At 38.6% G+C, this 25,430-nt stretch overlaps 1 protein-coding gene across 2 annotated transcripts in view; it reads left to right on the top strand.

Annotated features, from left to right (window-relative positions):
- The window catches only part of POLA1 (DNA polymerase alpha 1, catalytic subunit), a 472,294-nt gene that overhangs the window by 164,626 nt on the left and 282,238 nt on the right, over positions 1-25,430 (top strand). For both annotated transcript variants that reach the window (XM_089673893.1, XM_089673892.1), the window contains 3 exons: positions 15,856-15,888; positions 21,403-21,495; positions 24,666-24,871. In XM_089673893.1, coding sequence (XP_089530019.1) covers positions 15,856-15,888; positions 21,403-21,495; positions 24,666-24,871 — 332 coding nt within the window. The remainder of the gene's footprint in view (positions 1-15,855; positions 15,889-21,402; positions 21,496-24,665; positions 24,872-25,430) is intronic.

The raw sequence follows: 25,430 nt of genomic DNA, 5'->3' as shown, positions 1-25,430 counted from the left end.
AATCACCAAGGACCAGGTTACCAGATAACGTGCACCCCCGAAGGATACTAGCCTGGTTAGCTAATGGACAGAGAAACACTGTCCAGTGATCTCTGCTGTCTACATTCTAGGAATGGACAGTTGGAAGATAGAGTGACCAAGCCCTCACCACCTGAACGAAGGGGGATGGGTCCTTCATCTCAGTGTCTTCAACCTGATCTGTCAAAGATGGGGGACCCTGTACTTAGATATCCTGGCTTCCAGATTCAGCAAGTTACCTCTCTGTTGCCAGGGCTGAGGATCCTCTAGCACTGGCATCAGATGCCTCCTAAATTCCTGGTCTTTAATCATTCTAATCTGTCTTTCATTTTTTTTTTTCTTTACTACTTTGCAAAATGGAGTAAGAGAAGACACTGGTGATTTTCATTGCACCAGACTGACCCAAAAGTACCCTGTGCAAAGATATACTTAGACTGCTAGGAGACGACCCCTGGTCTCTTCCCAACAGGCCAGATCTGCTCTCTCATGGCCTTCCTATTCTATCCTGCTTTTTAATGGAAAAAATGGTGCTGCGCTACCACAAACAGGGCCAAAAAAAAGGCCTATAATATATAAATATATATACAGTATCTTCTACAGACTCTACTGTCTAGGATTTATAAAGACATCTGATATAGACAATTACATACAATAATGTGCAAGAATTTACAAGCATATAGAAAAATAAATAAATGTGTATCGCCCATGGAGACGTGGTGATCTCACTTCCGGCATGGGCGCCATCTAGATGTACCCATAGCAGTACACCCAGCGTTATCCATGAGGTTCTGAGAGCTTGTTTTAAACCTCTATCATGTGAGTGAGCATTTATTGGTTTTGTGCAACTTTAATAAATGTAACAGTATTACACTATGGGAGGATTCTTCTTTTCTTCACCAAACATGTGAGTTGGCTGAGTTTTCTATCTTACATTAAAGAGACCCAAATACCAGGATTGGTCATATCTATAGTTTTGTAAGGGGGATACCACCATCACTGCTAATCTGGATCTGTACCCACTGATTGGTTGCATAGCTGTGTTTCATATTTGAAGGCATATTGGCCCCTTTGGGTCGCTACATGAAGGTGAGAGGGCAATCCAGTTGGTGACGGATCTTATTTGCACCTGCACCTTTTATATTTTGCTGGAATTTTACTATTTCCAGTTGTTTGTGGACTTCACATGTGGACATTTGTTCAATATTGTCACTGTTGGTGGCACATTTTTTTGGCATTTTCTGCATAGTATTACGTTTTTTGTTTTTTTTTTATCTATGTAGCACATTATGTCACTTTTTAATATTCCTTTGTTGTTGCAGTTTGATGTTTATTTATATAGCACATTAAGTCCCAAATTCAGGGACTTGAGCACGTTATTTATATTTATTTTCATTTTTCTGTGGTCACCATCACTTCTTTGAGACACTTATATGTGGAAGGACATTTCTTTGGTCTTGGTTGTTTTTAGTCAGATTTTATCCTGACCTTCTCACCGTTTATCTTTATAGGCAACATTTATGTCAGTTGTCAGTCTATTCTCACTACACAGTTTTTAGGCATTATTTATGCCATGTGTCTATCACTTTCTTAATTCGTGATTTGTGTCACTTATGCCCTTGTTTAAGGGACGTGTGTGTGTGGTTTTGCACAACTTTTTGTTCGTCTCAGACATTTATTTAGTTTTTGGGGTTTTTTTCTATTTGCTTGTAAATTTTTGCACATTATTGTATGTAATTGTCTATACCAGATGTCTTTATAAATCCTAGACAGTGGAGTCTGTAGGAGATATATTATAGGCCTTTTTGGCCCTGTTTGTGGTAGCGCAGCACTGTTTTTTTCCATTTCCTTGTTATTCTATCCAGGTGTATAGTTAGGTGACAGCTGCTTCCTAATCTTAGGTTATAGGTAAATTTTGGGTAGCACAGGTGGTTCATATACAATCCTGCTTCTTATTCATTGGCTTTAATGACGTGAATGCTGTAGCCCGGGTCTTAAAGGGCAAGTTCACCTTTCCTGAAAAAATAATAAATGCACATATTTTTGCAGAGCAAAAAAGTGCATTTATTTTTTCCTGTAAGACCCTGCAAAGCTTTGCTCCTGTCATCAATGGATCAGGGGTGCAATGTCAGGCTTTTGCAGACAAGCACTAGAGCCCTTCATACGGGCAGTCTGTTGAAAGCTGCAGGGCTTGTGAATGAACGACGAGAGCCCTCACCAGTGCCTTCGCATTCAGAACTACAATCCCCCCCCCCCCAAGCTGGTGTCACACGGAAGGGGGGATTGTGAGGAACTTGTTGGTAGGAGCTGGAACATATTACATGTTCAACCCTAAATACAGGTGGAATATATAACCTGTTCCCAAAGGTGAACTTGGCTTTCAAGGGACAGAGCGTTTCTTGAGTGTCATTCCTACTTTGCGAAAAGCAAGATAAGCCCCTTCAGAAAGATTTTCTAAAGTACCCAAAGTTCCTCTGCCTATTGTGAACATTTTTTTTGTTTTGTTTTGTGTTTTTTTGGTTTTTTTGTTTTTGCTTTTTCTACCTAACTCCACTTGGTAGAATAGTACATTCCTATCTAAATTTAATAAAACTACATTTCTATCAGGCTGGACATAGTGTGCTTTTCAGATGTGCATGTTCTTTTGAAATGTAATTATGCACTTTTAAAAATTGCTCTGGTTACAGTGGCATCGAATGGTTTGTTTTGATTGGTTTGAAAGCAACACTTTAGACAACTGCTTAGGTGTTTTGTAGTGAAATAATGTTGGATGTCTCCATTATTGGAACAGCCTTGTGCTCAGTTCAGTTACTATTGCTACATTATGGGCTACATACTATATACACCAAATCTTTATCCTAAAGTTTTTTTTATGTAATTGACTTGACATAGAGATAAGGTCACAACTGTCTCTAGGCAAAAAAAAAAGAATGGTTTCCTACGGTTTTAACTGAGCCCTGTATAAGAATTGTTTCTTAGTTTTCTTGAGACCTGTGTACCTTTTTTCTTCGAGTTCGGTAGAACTTCGAGGCAGGTAGATGATTCTTTATGTATCATTTTTTTATCAGCCAAAAACTTTATAAGAACTTGTACAACAGTAACATTGACCATACCAGTCCAGAGCAGTTGCAGCATAACACAAAATGCAGAAGAGTACAAAATCCACAAAATATCTAGTACATGCAATAACCTTCAGTATATAGGTAAAATGCATACACAAATATTGTAATTAACGGAGAATAAGCAGAGGTACATTGAACTTGCCAGCAGGACTTAAAGGCTAAGTTCACCTTTGTCCACTATACAATCTAATTGTATAATCACCTTTAGATCTACCATCAACTATGTAGTGCAAGGGCCTGTCTGATTGAATACAGAGTGAATGGGTAGATAGGTGGGTCCTCCAATTCCATAGTTCTGGAAAATCTAAAGGGAATTGTGCGGAGATGATACAATCAGATTGCATAATGTATGTACACATAAAAATCGCCCCAAAGAAGCTCCACGTTTTTGCTTGTATTTTTCACGTGATGAGCATAGGGCAGCCCATTTATTTCAGTGAAAAAACATTAACATATAATCAAGCCCCAGTTAAGAAACTGTAGAAAAAAGTCCCAATATTCTGTTAATGTGTAATCAAACACTGCGTGTCTTCGAATCAACCAAGTGCACCACCACCAAGTATTGGTAGGACTCTTACCGGAACATATGGACCCTTAAGCTAATTAGAGTCAGAAACGCATGAATGTAATAGCCTAGAGATGTGTATCCACTATAACTCTCAAGCAGAGGAAAGATGCTAATGAGTGGAAAGGATCACTTCAGACTATCCCCATCTTATATGTCTCTCCGATGTATGTATTCAATTAGACCATTAGGAAGAAACGGGAGAGCAAACATCGTGTAAAACCATATGGACAATTTTATTTCAAATATTGAATTCCACTCACATTTATGTAGACAAATAGGCGCTGTATACAAATGTAAGACCTCTGGTCCTGGGAACCAATCCAGCTTCCTGGTAATCAGAAACTGCGTGATGACGTCAGGAACACAGACTCCACCCGATACGTTTCGTCACAAATGACGTTTGGGGCATTTGATGGTTTTTTCAAACAATTTTCATTATTTATGTACTTATTTGTTAATATTGATGGTGTAGTGCGGCAATTTATTTATCTGTACACAATTGATCTGATTGTTTTGCCAGCAGCATTTTTTTATTTTAATTTTACTTTTCACTTTTTGCTCAACTTTTTTGCCATTTTCATTGATTTAAGTGGACTGCACTACATGTGACGCATGGGATATTTTGGCTTGTTGTGGGTTGTGCCTTTTTACTGTGCATTTTGCTGCATTTGCCACTCCTTTTTTCTCATGGCAAAATGTCATTTATTAACGGCACAGAAAGCACAACTAGTTAATTTTAGGTGTATAAAGGAGGCCATACACTATACAATCTGATTGTACAATCTCTGTTCGCTGTACGTCAGATGTACCAAAACTATATAATAGGAAGAGACCCCATCTATCCAAGCAATCTGTATCCAATTAGGCAGGCCTCTGCACTACATAGTTGATGGTAGATCTAACGGAGACTGTACAATCAGATTGTATAGTGTATGGCGAGCTTTACAGAACCCAGAACACACTTCTGTTTTCAGTACTACAGCTATCCGCATAGGCTGTTATCTGATCACTCAGCACACTCTGCTAAATGTATGATCTATGCAAGATGAAAGTTAAGATAGAAAAAAAAACCCAATGCCTGTGTATTTAGTGAGAACAGTGATAACTGATTGCTTTTCATTTAAAAAAGAAAACAAAATAAGTGCACCTGGAGGTGGGTGGTAGGTAGGAGGGTAGATGATGCAGGGTGTATGCTAATGAGGTCAGCTGGTCAATTCCTTCCTGTGTCATGACCTAATGTCTCTTCAGGAAGTAAGGGAGAAGTAATGGAGAAGTTTTTTTTTTTTTTAAACAGTCATTTTAACTCTGGAGGTAAGAGTGTGTAGAATAAATGGAAAGCTTTTTTATTTCTGCAAAAGTAGTACATATGAGATGCTCTTAAATGCTATATTGGTACAGCTAGAATTTAGAAAAACAAAAAACAAAGGTGAACTTGGCCTTTAAGCAAAATCACTAGATTACAGTACTCCTGGATGCCCAGCCTGCCAGATGTATAATTTAGAAGTCTGGTCACAGGAATGTAGGCATTTTTGTGACCCATTGAAACTGACAGCTTTAGTTTTTTGACTACCTGCCTCCTAAGATTTAGCCAGCATGGCGACCAAGGTGAAGTGTGCTAGGTTGCAGAGGCTCTGTGGACTTTTAAACAAATTTCAGCCTATACTTGGCTTGTAAAAATTGTGTTGTATAAGTAATGATTTTAGACTTGATGCACACTGGCTTAAAAAAAGCCAGTGCTCTTGGCAGAAAAAAACCCACAAAGTTTGAGTGGGTTTTGTACTAGCACTTGAATGTTTAGTTCTGCCAGAAAAAAGCTCCTGCCTCTAAGCATTGAGCTTAAAAAACACCTCTAGAATACCTAATGTACATGTACTCATTGGATAGCATTAGTTGCTTCTACAGTCAAAATGTTAAACTCCTCTTGGAGCAGAATTTTTTAAGCCATTGTGCATGGATTCTTAAAAGAAAAGAATGGGAATTCCTTTTTCCCCCCAAAAGCATACTTACCTAGGTGGATGCAACATCGGCCCAATGCTGTATCTGTCCCCCACTGACTCTAAGGGAGAGAACTCGGCGAACACATGATCGCTCAATTCTCACAGCTGCTCTGGGCAGAGAGCGGTGACTGTCAGTCACCGCTCTCTGCTCACTGGAGCGTGAGGCTGTGGAGGGGGAGGGAGCAGCTGGCTCAGGCTCTCAGCTGATCACTAAGAGGCTAAGCCAGGTGTCGCTCCAGACTCTGGGGTGGATCCTGACTTTAAAGTTGGGATCTTTCCCCATCTTGGTGCTGCTGAGTGACATGAGCTGACAGAGTGCTTCAACCCACTTTCAGCTGAAAACTGTTTACAGGCGTGTGGAACGAACTGCATTCCTGTGATCCACAGGAGAAGTACAGCTAAGAGCTTTGGCTGTACTTCTCCTTTGACACTTTAGCTAGCCAGTTGATGTTTTAAGCTGAGTAAGTGGTTGGAGAACTGATGCTGGGCCACAAGAAAATGTGGGAATGTTTTCCATATGGCACAATATTTAGGAGTGTATATTTCTATCTGTAGGTGGGTGTGCTTGTAGGCATATGGTCTAATAGTTTTCTACTTAATACTTGGGGCTTGTTTACACACTGTACGGTGATTGACATTTTTCCTTACTGTATAAACACCATTCACTGCTAGAACACATAAAAGCGATTGTTTACCCTGCAGTGCAGCCAGGAAGTGCAGTTAAGTGAGCTGCTGTGCAAAGACTTAAAGTTTCACTTATGGCACTTTACTAAAGTTATAAAAAAAAAAAAAGTTAAGCATGTGATGTGCTGAAATGCCTATCGCACTGCCCCCCCACTGTAGCGTACTGCTACCAAAACTGCCAACATTGACAGCTGCCAGCATGATAAAACAGGGTTCATTCACACTGCCCACATGTTAAACGCACCTCAGATTTCTGTTTGAGTATTTTCTCTGTGATGTGATTCTGTGGTCTTGTAAGAAGGCTGCTTAGTCGTATGTCTTTTTTTTTTTTTTTTTGTTAAATATTGCCGATTCCTATGTTTTAATTTAGGCAAAGGGGTGGAGGTGGGGGGTGTTGGTCTATACCCATGCCCTGCTGTTTTTAATTACAGGCATCCCCCTGCCCCCACTACACGCAGTCCTTTATTGCAGCTATCAGAAACTCTTTGCTGATTGATATGACGGTAGTGCTGTCACTCTTTAACACGCACACATGGGGGAAAGGAAAAAAAAAAAAGAATAAAATTGTCGCCTTTTTTGTTCAGCGTGTTTTTAATAGAGTCCCATTAAAGCTGCATCACAGAGTGAAATATCGGTATGAAGAGCCCTCACTGAGCTGAGGCCGGGAATTAAGAAGTCAGGAAATGGGCTCGGCTGCTATGCCGGTGAGCCTTGTGTGACACACAATCTCCTGATTGGGGAGATCATTACTGCTATTATGATTCGACTCGCGGAAGAATTTTAAATTCCATCTGAATGTCAGTAATAACCCTCTTAGCCAATTATCCTGAATAAAATCACGAAGGCATTTGATATAATAGGTGTTGAATTACTGAATAGATTTGCTAATTAAATACTCTTTGTTCTGCTGCAGTTGACATTACAGGGTAAGATCTCGAACAATTATTCTCAACAGCTGTACTTTGTTAAGGAGGAAAAAAATTAAGCATAAAGTTTATTTTTATTATATATTTTTTATCACTTTAAGTTGGCACATTTTTGAAATACGCTTCAAGTAGGAGGAGGGGGCGAAATTCCATCATCCAATTGACGGGGGTAAGATGAATATGCAGGTGTTGCTGTAAAATGAGATAAATGCAGAGCTGGCTTTTTAATGAAACTTGCAAGCCTTTTATAACCCCTTTGTGTGCTAGCTGTCGTCACTTTCAAGTGATCCTCTGTCAGGTTCCCTGGAATTAGATGTATGTCTGTCGTTCAGGGGACCTAACCTGTCAATGGTAGTAAATGGATGAAACAACAACTGCAGGCCTTTTTAAAGTACACCTAGGCCTGGTCAAGTGTGTTGTACTTAGTTTAAATGCTCCTAATTAATAGGCAGGATTTACTCCTTAACTGTCCTGTTGATTGTTTTTCCAAGTTCTTGACAATCATGATGAAAGCTGAGGAGATAAACATAAAATGGTGTGAACAGATTACAGAGTACACTTTTTATTTTGCTTTTTCTTTTTTGATCTAAAACAATATGAATATGGACCACCTCTGCTGAGTATTTGAGCAGGATGCTTTTTCCTCATGGTTTATATCTATCCTAGCTACAGAACATTGTCCTCCAGAAAATCTTAAAAACACTAAAAAATAACAATTATCAGATTGTTGAGCCTTTACCAAGCTCATATGGAAGATTAAAAAAATTAGAGAGCATTCTTTCTTTTGCTCGGTTTGTCAAAACTGAAGAGAACTGAACCTGAAAAAAGGCTTTGCGCACATGCTTCAATAAGAGCTCATCCTAATTTGTTTTTTAGTAAATTATGCTGTTACTCTAATGTAATGGAGGTGGGCACTTGGTTGTTTGGTGGCTGGTTGGGGGAATAAGACATGCTCATTACTGGTGCTCTAATTTGTTACGATTGGATGGCATTTATAGAGCTGCATTTTATTTTAATCTAAGTGTCCCAGTCTTTGTTTTTGCTCCTGACTGAATGAAGGGCTGTAATTGAGTTTTACCTTTTCAGTTTAAATGCCTTTCTGTCAGACCTTTTGGGGTGTTACTTACTAAAACTGGAGAGTGAAAAATCTGGTGCAGCCCTGCATAGAAACTAATCAACTTCCATGTTTTATTGCCAGAGCTTAATTGAACAAACTGAAGTTAGAAGCTGATTGGCTGCCATGCACAGCTGCACCAGATTCTGAGTACTCCCAGTTCTAGTAAATCTCCCCCATGGTTGGCCAACTCACATTCATGTTTTAAGAAGTCCACACACATCAGCTGCCAGAAGGAGTGGTTAGCTGCTGAAAAACGTTACTCATGACATTACAAAAAGGGCAACGTTGGCTTTCACCTGTGAGCCGTATTTGACGGACTCATTTTACCATGTCCATGCTGTGCAAGAGGCAAGATGACACCCCCATTGAGGCAATATCTAGAACTGTTCATGTTAGGAGTAATTTCTTTATACATTGGCAAATAAGTGTTTTTTTTAAGTATAACTCTAGCCAAAAATAACAAGATAAAGCAAATAGCCCATTAGAAGATAAAATAACAAAACCATCTATTGCTGCAGTATTCCCCTTCAATCCAGAGGTTTCATCTGCATTACTTTATTTTTTGCTGCTAGATGTCTTCCATCCAATGAACACCTTTATTTAGCTTATTTTCTGAGTCCTGGTTGTCCTGGACTCTACCTAGCCAGTTTAAAGGACATTGAAAGCAGAACCAACACAGTCCTGAACTGATCTCCTCTCAATCAGCATACTTCTTGTCAGCGCATGAACTGGTTCCTTGTGTTGCTTCTTCATCACACACTAAAGCCCTCCTGTACAGGAACTGCAAGAGGCTGATACTGGGTGAAATAGAGGTACTTATACTGCTTGTAAGTTAAAAAAAAAAAAAAAAAAAAATACATCTAACAATGTATTTAGGATTACAGAGTGGAATTAATTTTGTATCTTTAAATTTGCCTAGACCGCTTTAGGGATATTCTTGCTTTGATTTTGTTTTTTGGGGGGGGGGGGGGGGGTTTGATCATTTTTTTTAATAACAACTGTAGTATTTGAGTTGAATACCTGTAGCTCTCTAACCACATAAAAAAAGTATAGAGTACTTTAATGCTACCGGGGAAGACACGATTATTGAAATTGCAATATATTATTTGCAGCATTGTAAAACAGTAAAAAGACAGGAAATATAATCCCTAGTAAAATTACATCTTCATTACTCAGAGGGTATCAATTATTGTACACAACTTCAAAGGTAGCAAATTGATCAGGTTAATGTTTCACAAAGATGCTTCATCAGGACATTCTCTTTGCATTCAAAGAAGAGTACATTGACTAAAGATGTATATTGGATATGTACATATTCATAACATTTTTCAGTACATCATGATAATAACATGTACATTCACAAGTCCCTCCAGAGCAGAGAAGAAAATGAGGGTAGCAGTTGGTGGCAGCCCTCAGGCCCAAATGGGTCAGGTACACACTAAACAGCTCACAAGATGCTCTTTATGGCAGAGGATATGTATATTTACAAATTGCTCTAGATATTGTATTTTATTTGGGTTACTTAACCACTTCCCGTCCGGCCCATAAACGGCCAGACGGGAGCAGTTCAGGAGCGGGTGGCCATTTATAAACGGCCCCCGCATTTACTACCTGTGTGCGCTCCCTGGGAGCATGCGGCAACACGATGCGGTGCCCGCTATGTCCTCTGGACACAGCGGAACATCGATCGCTGTACGGGACCTCTGTGTGAGGGTCCCGATCATGTGATCACTGATAGGCCAATCAGTGATCACATGAATAGTAGTAAACAAGATGTCACTTGCTGACATTGCTTACTACCAGTGAAATCTGTGAATGATCACAGAGGTCACATGGTACATGCTATTCACAACAGCCTTGTACCATGTGACAAGCTGTGACCAATCGCAGCTCTCACAGTATTTCTCAATGGCTGCAGGAATGCAGCCAGGGAGAAGGAGAAATGCTTTTACAGCCTTTATGGGTGTTTAAGCAATCAGTGTAGAACAAAAAAAATCTTCATCACCCCCCACAAGTAGTACAGTGTCACTATGGTGACACTGCACCTTTAGGGTGACGGTATGTTAAAAAAATAATTTAAAAATATATTTAAAAAAACAAAATAAAAATTTGGGAAAAATTATAATTTTTGGTTATAAACTAATTTGGGTTTTTTTTTGTACTAAAAAGATAGCTAAATACATTTTGGCCAAGATTTATGAAGAAAGATTATTTTCAAAATTTTATAAGAAAAACACTTTTTTTCAAAATGTTTGGACTTTTTCATTTATGTAGCAAAAAAATAAAAATCCCAGTGGTGAATAAATACCACCAAAATAAAGTTTTATCTGTCTCAAACAAAATTCTAAAAAATTCATATAGGTACAGTGTTGCATGACCGCACAATTGTCTTTAAAGTGTGATAGCGCTGAAAGCTGAAAATTGGCCTGGACAGGAAGGGGGTGAAAGTGTCCGGACTTGAAGTGGTTAAAGACCATGTCATTTAATCGTGTGACTCTGTTCTGCTTTCAGACCTGTATTTAGTTACGGGTCTGGATTTGCCATTGAGCTCTTTATTATCATAGTGGGGCTTGGATTTGGCCTTGGGTATAGATAGGAAATGGATGCTTGGGTGTTAATGAGGCTGGCTTATGACTGTGCAGTTTGATTTTATTTCCGGTCACGGTTTTATTCCTGGCCATGTAATCCAGATTGAGGCATGATCATCTCAAATCGAGGCTTGGTTATGATTTATATATATATGTGATGGTGGAGGGAGGTCTCCTAGCCCCGGAAAACGTCTGGTTATGACGAAACGTATCAGGCGGAGCCTCCCTTTGTGATGTCATCGCGTGAGAGTTGCCATTCATGCTGATCTTTGCTGTTTGATTTTATATACGCTAGAGATTGTAAACTGTTTTTAGGTGTGATTCCTTATTTAATATGATTTGTAAACTATCTGCACTATGTGAGGCATTTTATATTTTGCATGGTTGTAAATAACCCTGTGTGATCAGGACATTTTAAGAAAGGCACATGTGGTCCAGTTTGAGGCATGGCAGCATGCATCAATGGTTTTCAACAAAGCGCATGTTGATCTCCTATAATTAAGAGGTCATAGGATCAAAGGTGTAGTGGTCACACAAGCCGCAACGAGGATCTTGGAATATTCACTCAAGAAAGGAAAAGGGAACTGTTTCATATACCTTCATTGGGACTGTCACATATATAATCATTATTTTACACTTTGATCATTTTGCACTTTTATTCTTTAGTTATTGGGTTATTTTAGAGCACTTTCATTCATTGTACAATTGTATATTTATGAACTATTTATGTAATATTTATAAGAGTTCACTATTTTTTTTCACTTTTGTTGTTGAGAGGATATCCTCTTCAAGTGTTTGCTGCTTTATTTATGATTTAGGCACTTGTGCGGTTTGATCTAGTTAATTTATGGCAGAGGATATGCTTGACATACACTATATTGCCAAAAGTATTGGGACGCCTGCCTTTACATGCACATGAACTTTAATGGCGTCCCAGTCTTAGTCCATAGGGTTCAATATGGAGTTGGCCCACCCTTTGCAGCTATAACAGCTTCAACTCTTCTGGGAACGCTGTCCACAAGGCTAGGAGTGTATCTATGGGAATGTTTGACCATTCTTTCAGAAGCGTATTTGTGAGGTCAGGACCTGATGTCGGGCAAGAAGGTCTGGCTTGCAGTGTCCACTCTAATTTATCCTAAAGGTGTTCTATTGATTTGAGGTCAGGATTCTGGTGCAGGCCAGTCAAGTTCCTCCACCCCAAACTGGCTCATCCATATCTTTTATGGACCTTTCTTTGTGCACTGATGCGCAGTCGTGTTGGAACAGGAAAGGGCCAATCTTGAAACTGTTCCCACAAAGTTGGGAGCATGAAATTGTCCAAAATGTCTTGGTATGCTGACGCCTTAAGAGTTCCCTTCACTGGAACTAAGGGGCCAAGCCCAACCCCTGAAAACAACCATACACCATAATCCCCCCCCGGGGATTACATGCCCTGTCTTTTTCCTTTTTTTTTTTTTTTTTTTTTTTTATAAACATTGCTGTAAATAACCTATTGTAATTTTAATAATTGTGTCTTCCTTGGTAGCGGTAAAATCCTCTATACTTTTTGGATGTGGTCGGATGTTTGATACTGGATGTGGTACAGATTTGACAGCGGATTTTAGATAAATACCTGTAGCTCTCGCTAGAACTACTCACTTTACTGATTTAATTCACTTGAGTTTTTTGTATTGCCTGTTTTTGCACCATTTGTAGATTTCACATCTTTATAGAATTAGCATAGGTTGAGAAATAAAAAAAAAAAAAAAACACTTGTGTTTTGTACCACGCAGTCTTGAGTTTTGTTTATCTTTATTTTTGTAGTCTACAGAAGTTGCCTGATATTCAGCCAGACTGGTTTTGTCAAAAGCCAAGATACTGTCTTGGTTTGGCCTTTACATATTACCATCACCAAGCTGTGTGTATAGTTAATGAGTGCAAGCAAACAGAATAATTACACTGTCAAATTAAGCCTATGCTTGAACTGTAGTCTCACTGCATGGACAGAATGGGAGCCCCAGCAATATTACATGAAGCAGACCCTGCCTCACCTCATTGTGCTTTATTGCACACTGTGTTTTTGGATTTCATGTAAGAAAGAAGCTTTTCAATTGTGGATCTGGCATCACAAAGCCAAACAATAGAGCAAATGGCACAATGTTGGTATTTGTGAGAGCATAAATAGTTTTGAATGTGATGATTTGTTTTGCAATCAGTCCCATATGGTTCTCTTGAATAAATCAATCTGCACAACATCCAGCAAGTAACAATACTTCAAATTAGACAGAGGAAAAACTAAAAGCCTACCTACTAATAAGGGTGACGTATATATTTTATAGAAGGCACTTGTGGCAAGAAGACTACAAGAGATTTAAATGAGAACAAATAGGAAGAAAATGTTTGTTTCTGGCTAAATGTTTTATGAAATTCTTATTAGACAATTATCTGCATTTCCTTTGTTTGAGTTCTTTAGTGGCAGCTGTGCTATCATTTACAGTTGTGTTTCCCGTCCTCTGAATAGGAGCACGTTGCGCTTTATATCCATCGCCCACCTCCCTGCGCTTTCCCTCAAAGTTTGCGCTTCAGCTGCCTACATTTTTGTGCACCCCTTAGCTTTGTGATCATTGGTTCAGCACCTGCAGGTTTAATTGTGTTTAATTGTTGTATTGGCAGTTTTTTTTCTCTTTTTATCAGTGGTTTATTGAAATTTAACTGTTTGAGTAATACATTCATGGCATGATTTTTGTGCCATTAAGCTCTCAAACTCCTTGTCCTGTTCCAAAACGAAATGGCATTATAAAGCTCTGTGCATCTGGTGTATTGAGGATAATAGATCTCGTATCTGCACATGACAATGTTATTTCATAAAAGTACATCAAAGTATCTGGTGCAAGTGAGAGCTTAAAGTACCCATGCCATGAGAGAATATACATAGGCCACCATTTTTGACATTTCCTTTTGAGTGTTTCCTGGTAGATCTGCTGATTCTTTAATGTTTCATGTGTTTTTAAAGCGGAACTATACTGCATCTAAGCACCAGAAACCAAAAAACAATATTTAATTAAATTTTTAATATTCAAAGCAAACTTACACTTCCATCCATGTCTCCATGGTTTATTTTGCTGGGAAATCACTGAAAAAACACTCCCTAGCATTTCTGGCTGTGGCCATCTTGAGTGAGGGCAGATGGTTTATGTACCATTTACTTCCTGGAATCCATCTCCCCTTAGCTCAGGCATGTAGACAGGAGTGTGTGCTTAGCTGAGAAAACCCGTCCTACTCTCCTGAGGATTCCTGGGATGTATGACATTATTTTCCTAGGTCTGGAAACCTGGTAGTAAACAAAGAAATGTAAAAAAAAGTTTAAAACAAGTGAATCTCATATACATTCCTATCTGTTTACTAGTAATAGCAGCATAATGATTAAAAATGGTCAATGTTGATTAAGAGAGTGAAGTTCTGCTTGAAAGATAGTGACTCTATAGAGAAAAAGTGTTTACACTTTCTGACACTAATTCACAACATGCTTTTGTTGCTAGTCTGTAATTCAAATTTATTGAACCAAGACATGTAGAGGAATAGCATATTCCGAAATCTAGAAGTTTGGACAGTCTGGGCAAATGCACATAAAATTTTAGGAGCTTGGATCATTTTAAAGGCCGGGAGACATGTGGGTTTTGGGTATTGTGTCACACCTGTTATAAGATCTCTATATCTATATCTATTTTCTGAGAATAAAGTTAATCACTCAGCCTACTGAAAGTTCAGTTGCACTTTAGCTGTTGACAAAAGTATTATAGGTGGAGAATAGATTTAGACCCTGTTCCCCTCTTCCCCATGCCCTTGGGGTCATTTGGGGGTAGTAGTTTGTCATCAGGCAGCGATAAAGCCTCTCCTAGATTGTAAGCTCGAAAGAGCAGGGCCCTCAAACTGCTCGTGTATTGTTTTGTTACTGTATTGTCTCATGTTCTGTCCCCCACTATAATGTACAGCGCTGAGCAAACCTTCTGGCGCTATATAAATACTGTATAATAATAATATTTCATGAAAACCCAAGCAGCCTCGGATCGGTGTAGCTGTATGTGAGGATCAACATTTTTAATCAAATGTGCTAGAGTATTCGGGTTTCCTGCTTTTGCAGGAAAAAAGTAAAATCTGATGTGTTATATATTTATTGTTAAAGCAATGCAGTAACCTTTGCTATTTCCTAGCATCCAATAGACAAGGGTACCTTTCTTTGTAGGAACAGCAATTAAAGCAGAACTTCACACTTTCAGTCAACATTGACTACTTTTCATCTTAATGCCAGCATTAGTAAATAGTTAGGAAAGAAATTATATCATATTTACTTGTTTTTAAACTATATATATATATATTCAGGCCTAGGAAAATGATGCCGTATATCCATGGAGTCTTCAGGAGGAGTAACCTTAGCTAAGCACACTCTCCTGTTCTCCTGTCTGCATGCCAGAGCTATGGACAGATGGATTCCAAATAAATAATTTGCCCTTACTCAAAGTGGCCATGGCCAGAAATGTTGAGGGCTGTTTTTCAAAGCAATTTCTCAGCAAAATAAAGCATGGAGATATAAATGGATGGGGGAGTTTGCTTTGAATATTAAAAATGAACTAAACAACAGTTTGGTTGGTAGTACTTAGATGCAGTGTAGTTTCGCTTTAACAAAATAACATGGTCAGCTGGGTCTATAATATTAGGTCTCTGAGGTTTGAATCAAGTTTGGATTTTGTAGCAGCTTTGTATCTTTAGCTAACATGCACATATGCTATAACCTCTTATTTTAAGATACTTCTACAGTGTGGTAAGTGACCAATTTCTCTGTTATTTATTTGTGTCACTAGATTTTGCTGCATACCAAGGAGATGGTTCAGAAGGTAAGTGTATTGCCTGCTACGTGTAGTTTTTGTTTCCTTTGCCTGCCTTTTTTTTTTCTTTTTAATCTGCTGACGAAAACAAACATAGAAAACAAAAAAGGCCGCACCTGGCGAAGTTGTTGTGCATTACAAAACTGTAACCCAAACAAGCCGGAAAGCAGTTCTCTTCTGATGCCTATTTACCAATGTAATCCTTCCTAATGGATTATAGCTTCATTCTTTCTCTAACACAGATATGATGGAGCGCTGCTTGAAGCCTGCATGCGAGTCTTTCCAGCAAATTAGCAACAGTGTTAATTAGAGTTTACTTGCAGCTCCGCTATATTGTATGAGCTGCAGTGTTGTGTTTATTATGATTGTTTTTCTGGCTCCCTTCATCTTCAGTTAAATAGTTTCAGCTTATATACTATTCTGAGCGTAAAATATGCACTTTGCCTGGGGCTTAACGCCTGACAGTTAACTTCTCTACAGAAAGATCAATTTTTTTTTTTTTTTTTTAAGCAATCATTATTTATTTGTACCTTTCAGACGTATGTTGAGATGTCTATTCTTACACTGTACTATATTTAAAAGTTTTTTTTTTTTTATTTATTCCCTAGCTTGGTGGGTGTATACATACTTGACTGTTCAATAGATTTAGATAAAGAATTGGCAGAGCACAATTGTTCATCCCGTTATATTAGTTTAAAATAAGATTGATAGATGTTAATGTTCTTGTGTTCCTATGGAGATACTTGTCCAGGTGTTCTGCAGTGTATGCATTCTTCAGTTCCTGATTATTTTGCACATGTACAAGTAGCAGTGTTAGAAGTTGGGTATAGTATAGGAGTGGTATAATATGTTATAGGAATAGTCTAGCTCTTCTTTGTCTTTGTCATGTCAGAAAATGCTTGCCAAAAAGACTGTGATAAAGGTAAATACAAAGAGATTACCTTCCATGAAAAACACATCCGACACAGCAATCAGTGTGTACAGGGATTAAAAAAAAGTTAAGTTTTAGGCAAATCTTGTGTAAACGTCAACCATAGACTCATGCCCTTCTGCCTCCAGAACCTTGTTTGGTTAGTAATGATACCTATTACTTAAGTGTCCATTTACACTATGCTGTTAAGTTGTGTGCAATGCAAATTATAGAGAGCATGTTTGGTGCCATTCACTTATGGCACCCCAACACACTAAGTGCAGGTAACTTGTGGTGTACTGTGTCTGAAAAAATGCTGCATATCTATTTTTTTTGGATATTGACAGCCTATTCAGTTGGATGGGCTGTCTTAACGCAACACACATTAACGTGTGACACAACATAACACACCAGAACAGCAAAGTGTGAATGGAGCCTACAGTAACCTTAGAGGAGCTTTTGATGTTAGAAGAGAGAGATCATGGGGAACAGATACAGTAGGTTGTATATTGGTTCTTGTCTCCATTACTTGTTTTCCTGGGAGACGGGAGGGCTATTTTGCCCTCCCTGCTCCCCTCAGTTATATGCAGTGGATATAAAAAGTCTACCCACCCTGTTAAAATGTCAGGTATCTGTGATGTTAAAAAAATGAAACAAAGAGATAATTACAGAACTTTTTCCACCTATAATGTGACATATAAACTGTACAACTCAATTGAAACACAAACTGAAATCTCGGGGGGGGGGGGAGTAAACATAAAAAACTAAATTAATGTGGTTTCATAAAGGTGCACACACTCTTATAACTGGGGATGTAGCTGTGTTCAGATTAAGCAATCACATTCAAAATCATGTTACATAGGAGTCAGTACACACCTGCCATCATTTAAAGTGCCTCAGCTTATCCCCAAATAAAGTTCAGCTGTTCTAGTAGGTTTTACCTGCCATTTTCTTAGTCGCATCCTACAGAAAAAACCATGGTCCGCTGAGAGCTTCCAAAACATCAGAGGGATCTCATTTTTATTTTGCCCGCCCTGCTCCTCTCAGTTATGTAAAGTGGATATAAAAAGTCTACACACCCCTGTTAAAATGTCGGGTTTCTGTGAGGTAAAAAAATGAAACAGATAAATAATTTCAGAACTTTTTACACCTTTAATGTAACCTTTATACTGTACAACTTATTTGAACAACAAACTGAAATCTTTTAGGTGGAGGGAAGTAAAAATAAAAAACTAAAATAATATGGTTGCATAAGTGTGCACACCCTTAAACTAATACTTTGTTGAAGCACCTTTTGATTTCATTACAGCACTCAGTCTTTTTGGGTATGAGTCTATCAGCATGGTACATCTTGACTTGGCAATATTTGCCCACGCTTCCTTGCAAAAACACTCCAAATCTGTCAGATTGCGAGGGCATCTCCTCTGCACAGCCCTTTTTAGATCACCCCACAGATTTTCCATTGGATTCAGGTCTGGGCTCTGGCTGGGCCATTCCAAAACTTTCATCTTTTGGTGAAGTCATTCCTTTGTTGATTTGGATGTATGCTTTGGGTCGTTGTCATACTGAAAGATGAAGTTCTTCTTCATGTTCAGCTTTCTAGCAGAAGCCTGAAGGTTTTGTGCCAATATTGACTGGTATTTGGAACTGTTCATAATTCCCTTTACCTTGACTAAGGCCCCAGTTCCAGCTGAAGAAAAACAGCCCCAAACCATGATGCTGCCACCACCATTCTTCACTGTGGGTGTGGTGTTCTTTTTGTGATGTGCAGTGTTGTTTTTGTGCCAAACATATCTTTTGGAATTATGGCCAAAAGGATCAACCTTGGTTTTATCAGACCATAGCACATTTTCCCACATGCTTTTGGGAGACTTCAGATGTGTAACCGGGCTTGGATGTTTTGCCACGTCTTGCCACTATCCCATAGCCCATAGAATACAAGAGATTATCCTCACATGTATCACACAGCCAATACTTGCCAGATATTACTGCAACTCCTTTAATGTTGCTATAGGCCTCTTAGCAGCCTCCCAGACCAGTTTTATAGTCTTTTCATCAATTTTGGAGGGATGTCCAGTTCTTGGTAATGTCACTGTGCACCATATTTTCTCTACTTGATGACTGTCTTCATTGTGTTCCATGGTATACAGTGGGCATCGAAAGTTTGGGCACCCCAGCTAAAAATTTGTATTAATGTGCATAAAGAAGCCAAGGAAAGATGGAAAAATCTCCAAAAGGCATCAAATTACAGATTAGACATTCTTATGTCAACAAAAGTTAGATTTTATTTCCATCATTTACACTTTCAAAATAACAGAAAACAAAAAAATGGCGTCTGCAAAAGTTTGGGCACCCTGCAGAGTTAATATCTTGTACTGCTCCTTTTGACAAGTATCACAGCTTGTAAACGCTTTTTGTAGCCAGCCAAGAGTCTTTCAATTCTTGTTTGAGGTATCTTTGCCCATTCTTCTTTACAAAAGTCTTCCAGTTCTTTGAGATTTCTGGGCTGTCTGTCACGCACTGCTCTTTTAAGGTCTATCCATAGATTTTCAATTATGTTGAGGTCAGGAGATTGTGAAGGCCATGGCAAAACCTTCAGTTTATGCCTCTTGATGTAATCCCCTGTGGATTTCGAGGTGTGTTTAGGATCATTATCCATTTGTAGAAGCCATCCTCTCTTTAACTTCAGCTTTTTCACAGATGGCATCAAGTTACCACCCAAAATTTGCTGACATTTTATTGAATCCATTTTTCCTTCTACTCGTGAGATGTTTCCTGTGCCACTGGCTGCAACACAACCCCAAAGCATGATTGATCCAACCCCATGCTTAACAGTTGGACAGAGGTTCTTTTCATTAAATTCTGTGCACCTTCTTCTCCAAACGTACCTTTGCTCATTCCGGCCAAAAAGTTAAATTTTAACCTCATCGGTCCACAGAACTTGTTTCCAAAATGCATCAGGATTGTCTATATGTTCATTTGCAAAGTTCAAACGATGATTTTTGTGGTGAGGACGTAGAAGGGGTTTTCTTCTGATGACTCTTCCATGAAGACCATATTTGTACAAGTATCTCTTTATAGTGGAATAGTCTACCACAACTCCGGTGTCTGCCAGATCTTTCTGGAGGGATCGTGCAGTCAAACGTGGGTTTTGAATTGTTTTTCTCACAATCCTGCAAGCTGTTCTGTCTGATATTTTTCTTGGTCTTCCAGATCTTGCTTTAACTTCCACTGTTGCTGATGACTGCCATTTCTTAATTACATTCCGAACAGAGGATATTGACATCTGAAAACGCTTTGCTATCTTCTTATAGCCTTCTCCAGCTTTGTGAGCATCAACTATTTTCAGTTTCAGTTTTCTAGACAACTGCTTAGAAGAACCCATGGTGCTGATTGTTGGGGCAAGGTCAGATGAGTCTGGGTATTTAAAACCTTTGAGATTGACATCACCTGGTCTTCCCAGACGATGATTGAGAACAATCCATGACACTGGCAGGTCTCAGCTTGGCAAAGGGGGCAGTGCATGCTATAAATTCTGCAGGGTGCCCAAACTTTTGCAGATGCCATTTTTTTGTTTTCTGTTATTTTGGAAGTGTAAATGATGGAAATAAAATCTAACTTTTGTTGACATATTATAAGAATGTCTAATCTGTAATTTGATGCCTTTTGGAGATTTTTCCATCTTTCCTTGGCTTCTTTATGCACATTAATACAAATTTTTAGCTGGGGTGCCCAAACTTTCGATCCCCACTGTATCTAATGCCTTGGAAATTTTTATACCCTTCTCATGACTGATACCTTTTAACAATGAGATCCCTCTGATGCTTTGGAAGCTTTCTGCGAACCATGGCTTTTGCTGTAGGATGTGACTAAGAAAATGTCAGGTAAGACCTACTAGAACAGCTGAACTATATTTGGGGTTAATCAGAGGCACTTTAAATGATGGCAGGAGTGTACTGACTCCTACTTAATATGATTTTGAATGTTATTGCTTAATTCTGAACACCGCTCCATTTCCAGTTAGAAGGTGTGCACTCTTATGCAACCATATTATTTTAGTTTTTTATGTTTACTCCCCCCCACCCCCTAAAAGATTTTTCATTTGAATTGTACAGTTTATAGGTCACATTATAGGTGGAAAAAGTTCTGAAATTTATTTATCTTTCTCATTTTTTTACATCACAGAAAGCTGACATTTTAACAGGGGTGTATAGATTTTTTATATCCACTGCATCTGCCCTTTCCCTTTTCTTTGGTTCCCTCTCCCTCTTCCCCTTCCTCCCCCTATGTTACATTCCCTGTGGTTGCTTCTATATTGTAAGGTGTGCTTTTAGCATTATATTGCAAGTTTGATAATGGTGAAAACCATGCCTTTGGATGTATTATGTGGCAGATGATTCTGAAGTCTCATGTCTGGAATGTTTGTACTGTTTTATAAATGTGATTTAAAAAAACAACATAGCTGCCTTTATCTCTATCTGTTTTGTTGGACAGTTTTCACTCACTTCTGCCTATGCAGTTTTTTTAATTTAAATGCGCATTTCCTTTTACAATATTTTTGTTTTGTACTTTCCTGTTTTGTGTGTAACTTGTTTTACTTCCTATTAAAACAGATGAACTTAGAAGTTATATATGGTGATACAGATTCCATCATGATCAACACAAATTGCAACAACCTAGAAGAGGTCTTTAAGCTGGGAAACAAGGTCTCTGACTTGTTTTTTCTTCTTTTCTTGCCGAAATGGCTTCCAGGCTACCACTAAAATTGGATGTGTTTATTTTCCTGATTTCCAAAGTAGTTGATCTATTTTCATATACTGTAAAACATTTACTGAAAAAGAGAAGCATGTACACAGAATAAAATACTCTGGCTGTTTGTTTCCCTCCATGCAGTAGGCAGTTATTGGCAGATTAGAAGCAAAATGTCTTTAAACAGGTAATTTGATGCATACTTGTCTTATAAACTAAAATGACTGCTTTGCCAGTCTTTACTAAAAAATGAATGATATGCATAATTGGCATACTTTGTCAAACACTGGCAGGGTAGTGTTAGAAGGTAACACACAACAATCTGCCACTGTTTTTTAAATTATATTTTTGGGCTTACGATGGCCGTCATCTGGTTTCTTTAAAATTATAGGTAGAAGAAATGTGCCTGTCCATTGTCAAGTTATATGAATACCAATACCAGCCAGGTACTTACCCACTGCAAATAGTAGTGCCCTGTACAGTTTTTGGTTTCTTTCCTTTACTCCACATAACTGGGTCTATCAGACTAAAGAGTGGGAAGCTATTATTTTGGAAGGATTTCTCACTTGACATGCTGTTTGTTTCGGGCTAGTGTCTCAAGGTATTGATGCTATGCATGGAAGCCGAACCAATATCATTTTTCGCCAGCAAGTTAGGAATGTCGTCCTGTGTGTATCTCTTAGTACACATTTTCTTTAATATGTTGCCACAATAAGAAAATTGTGGAAAGAATATTTGAAAGTGCATTTCTAGGCATTTGTGTTGGATGAAAGACCTTTTTTTGTCCCACCTCATTATGATATCTGGCGTCATATATTGAATCTTGACAAAATAAGTTATATATTTTTGTTATGTATAGAAAAGTGAAACCTAGAAAAGAGACAACAGAAAATGATTGAATCGTCCATCGAATGTCTGCCCATTTTTTTATTTTTTTTGTCCCAAGCATGTTTGAAGCTATTTACTGTTTACTGGCTTACAACCTCTGATGGAAGTTTATTCCAAGCATCAACTACTCCGTAAAATAGTGCTTTCTGAGATTAGTTTTGAACTTTCCTCCAATTAGTTTAAGATCATGTCCCATGTTCTTAAATTTGGTTTTATGTTGAAAATACTGCCCTCCTGAACCTTATTCACCCCCTTGATGTATTTAAAGGTTTCAATCATGTCTCCCCTTTCCCTTCTTTCCTCTAGACTGTACATGTTAAGTTCCTGAAGTCGATCTTGATATGTTTTATTCCCCAGACCATTCACCATTTTTGTTACCCGTGTCTGGACTCCATTCTAGTTTATCAATATCTTTTTGTAAGTGAGGCCTTGAGAACTGGACGCAGTATTCTAAATGAGGTCTAACTAAACATCTACAGTGGGGAAAATAATTATTTGATCCCCTGAAGATTTTGGAAGTTTGCCCACTTACAAGGAAATGAAGGGTCTATAATTTTTATCATAGATCTATTTTAAATGATAGAGACAGAATGTCAACCAAAAAGCCAGAAAAAAACACATGGTACCAATGTTTTAAATTGCGTTGCAGTTCAGTGGGTAAAATAAGTATTTGATCCGCTACCAACCAAGAATAATTCTGGCTCCCACAGGATGTGCTCATGTGGTACACAGATTAGTTCTGTCAATTTAAGAAGGTTCTCCTAACAACAACTTTTTATGCATATAAAAGACACCTGTGCACAGAATCTTTCTTCCATACAAACCTCACCATCATTCATGGGCAAGACCCAGGAGCTGTCAAAGGACGTCAGGTACAAGATTATAGACCTGTACAAGGCTGGAATGGGCTACTAGACCATCAGCAAGAAACTTGCTGAGAAGGTGACAACTGTTGGAGTAATTATTTGCAAATGGAAGAAATGCTAAATAACCATCAATCACCCTTGGTCTGGAGCTCCATACAGGATTTTGCCTCATGGGGTAATGATGATCATGAGAAAAGTGAGGGATCAGCCCAGAACTACACAGGAGGAGCTTGTGAATGATCTCAAGGCAGTTGGGACCACAGTCCCCAAACAAATCATTGGTAACACAATACGCTGCCATGGATTGAAATCCTGCAGTGCTCGCAAGATCCCCCTCTTCAAGAAGGCACATGTACAGGCCCATCTAAAGCTTGCCAATGAACATCTAAATGATTCAGAGAAGGATTGGGAGAATGTGCTGTGGTCAGATGAGACCAAAATTGAGCTCTTAACTCGACGTGCCGTGTTTGGAAGAAGAAAAATGCTTTCTATGACCCTAAGAGCACCACCCCTACAGTCAAGCGCGGAGGTGGAAACTGTTCTTTGGCGGGTTTTTTTCTCTTGTAAAGGTACAGACCGACTTTGCCTTAATGAGGAGCCAATAGATGTGTATTGTAAAATTTTGGATGAGAACCTTCTTCCCTCAGCCAGAACACTGAAGATGGGTCATGGATGGGTATTCCAGCATAATGACCCAAAAGATACCACCAAGGCAACAAAGGAGTGGCTCAAGAAGAAGCACATTAAGGTCATGGAGTGGCCTAGCCAGTCTCCAAACCTTAATCCTATAGAAAATTTATGGAGGGAGCTGAAACTTCGAGTTGCCAACGACAGCCAAGAAGCCGGTAACCAGCTACAAAAAAGGTCTTTCCTCTGTGCTTGCCAACAAGGGTTTCTCCACCAAGTACTAAGTCATTTTTGCTTAGGGATCAAATACTTATTTTACTCACTGAACTGCAACTCAGTTTCTAACATTTGTGTCATGTTTTTTTTCCTGGATTTTTGGTTGATATCATTTAAAATAAACAAGATAACAATTATAGACCCTTCATTTCTTTGTAAGTGGGCAAACGTACTGAATCTGTAGGGGATCAAATAATTATTCTCCTCACTGTATATAGGGGAATCAGAACCTCCTTCCTCCTGCTTGTGACCCCTCTAGCGTGATGTATCCTAGAATTCTATTTGTTTTCCCCACTGCCTGGCTACACTGTTTGCGCATTTTGCAGTTATCTGAAATAAGTACCCCCAAGTCCTTTTCCTCTGAAGTGCTGGCCAACATAATATTCATAATTAAGTAGAGAAAGTTGTGTTCTACATCTGTGGGTAGTTTTTATTTGTACTGGAAGTTTGTCTATTTTTTGTTATGCAAGGTGAAAAGCGAGATCAACAAATCGTACAAACTACTAGAGATTGACATTGATGGAATCTTTAAGTCTCTTCTGCTACTAAAGAAAAAGAAATATGCAGCACTCACAGTGGAGCCAACAGGAGATGGCAAATACATCACCAAGCAGGAACTGAAGGGCCTTGATATCGTCAGGAGAGACTGGTGTGAGCTTTCTAAAATGGCCGGGAAGTAAGTGTAGCTTTTACCTGCACTATTATTATACACAACAGTCTTGCCTTGCTTTTAGTAATCTTATTATGTGCTCCATTTAAAGAACATGGGTGACTTTGGGGATTTTCACATTTTCTATCTGTTGTACAGTCATCTTTGTACTTTTAAGATGGAAAATAAACCTAGAGATTACAGCCACAAAAAGGTTTCCAACCTCCTTGCAAAAACAGAAGAAATGGCTGGTAAAAAAAATAACTTTTTCATTTTATTTAAATGTCAGATTGACAGAATTTACCTGGATTGTATGTAGCTGTTGCTAATGGTTCTTTAAAGATTGCACATGTTTCTGACATCGATAGGAAAGTTGGAGCTGTGAAGTACGGGGTAGACTGTGTTGTGGACCAGTGACTACAAGACTGTTGTGAGAGAACAATTGTAATTAGAAATTTCCTTTGCATAGGATTTCAATTTGGAAGCATCTGAGCACGTCTACACATCAGTGGTTCTTCCATTCTTCTAGTCCAGGGGACTAGAAATTTTAGGGAGGGCTGGACTGTGGACAGAGGGAGTAGAAAAT

Source organism: Staurois parvus, unplaced genomic scaffold (assembly GCF_062004578.1).
Source record: "Staurois parvus isolate SC_StPar_1 unplaced genomic scaffold, SC_StPar_1.0 ptg000145l, whole genome shotgun sequence".
Classification (NCBI taxonomy): Eukaryota; Metazoa; Chordata; class Amphibia; order Anura; family Ranidae; genus Staurois; species Staurois parvus.
This window is presented reverse-complemented; position numbering and strand designations above follow the sequence as displayed.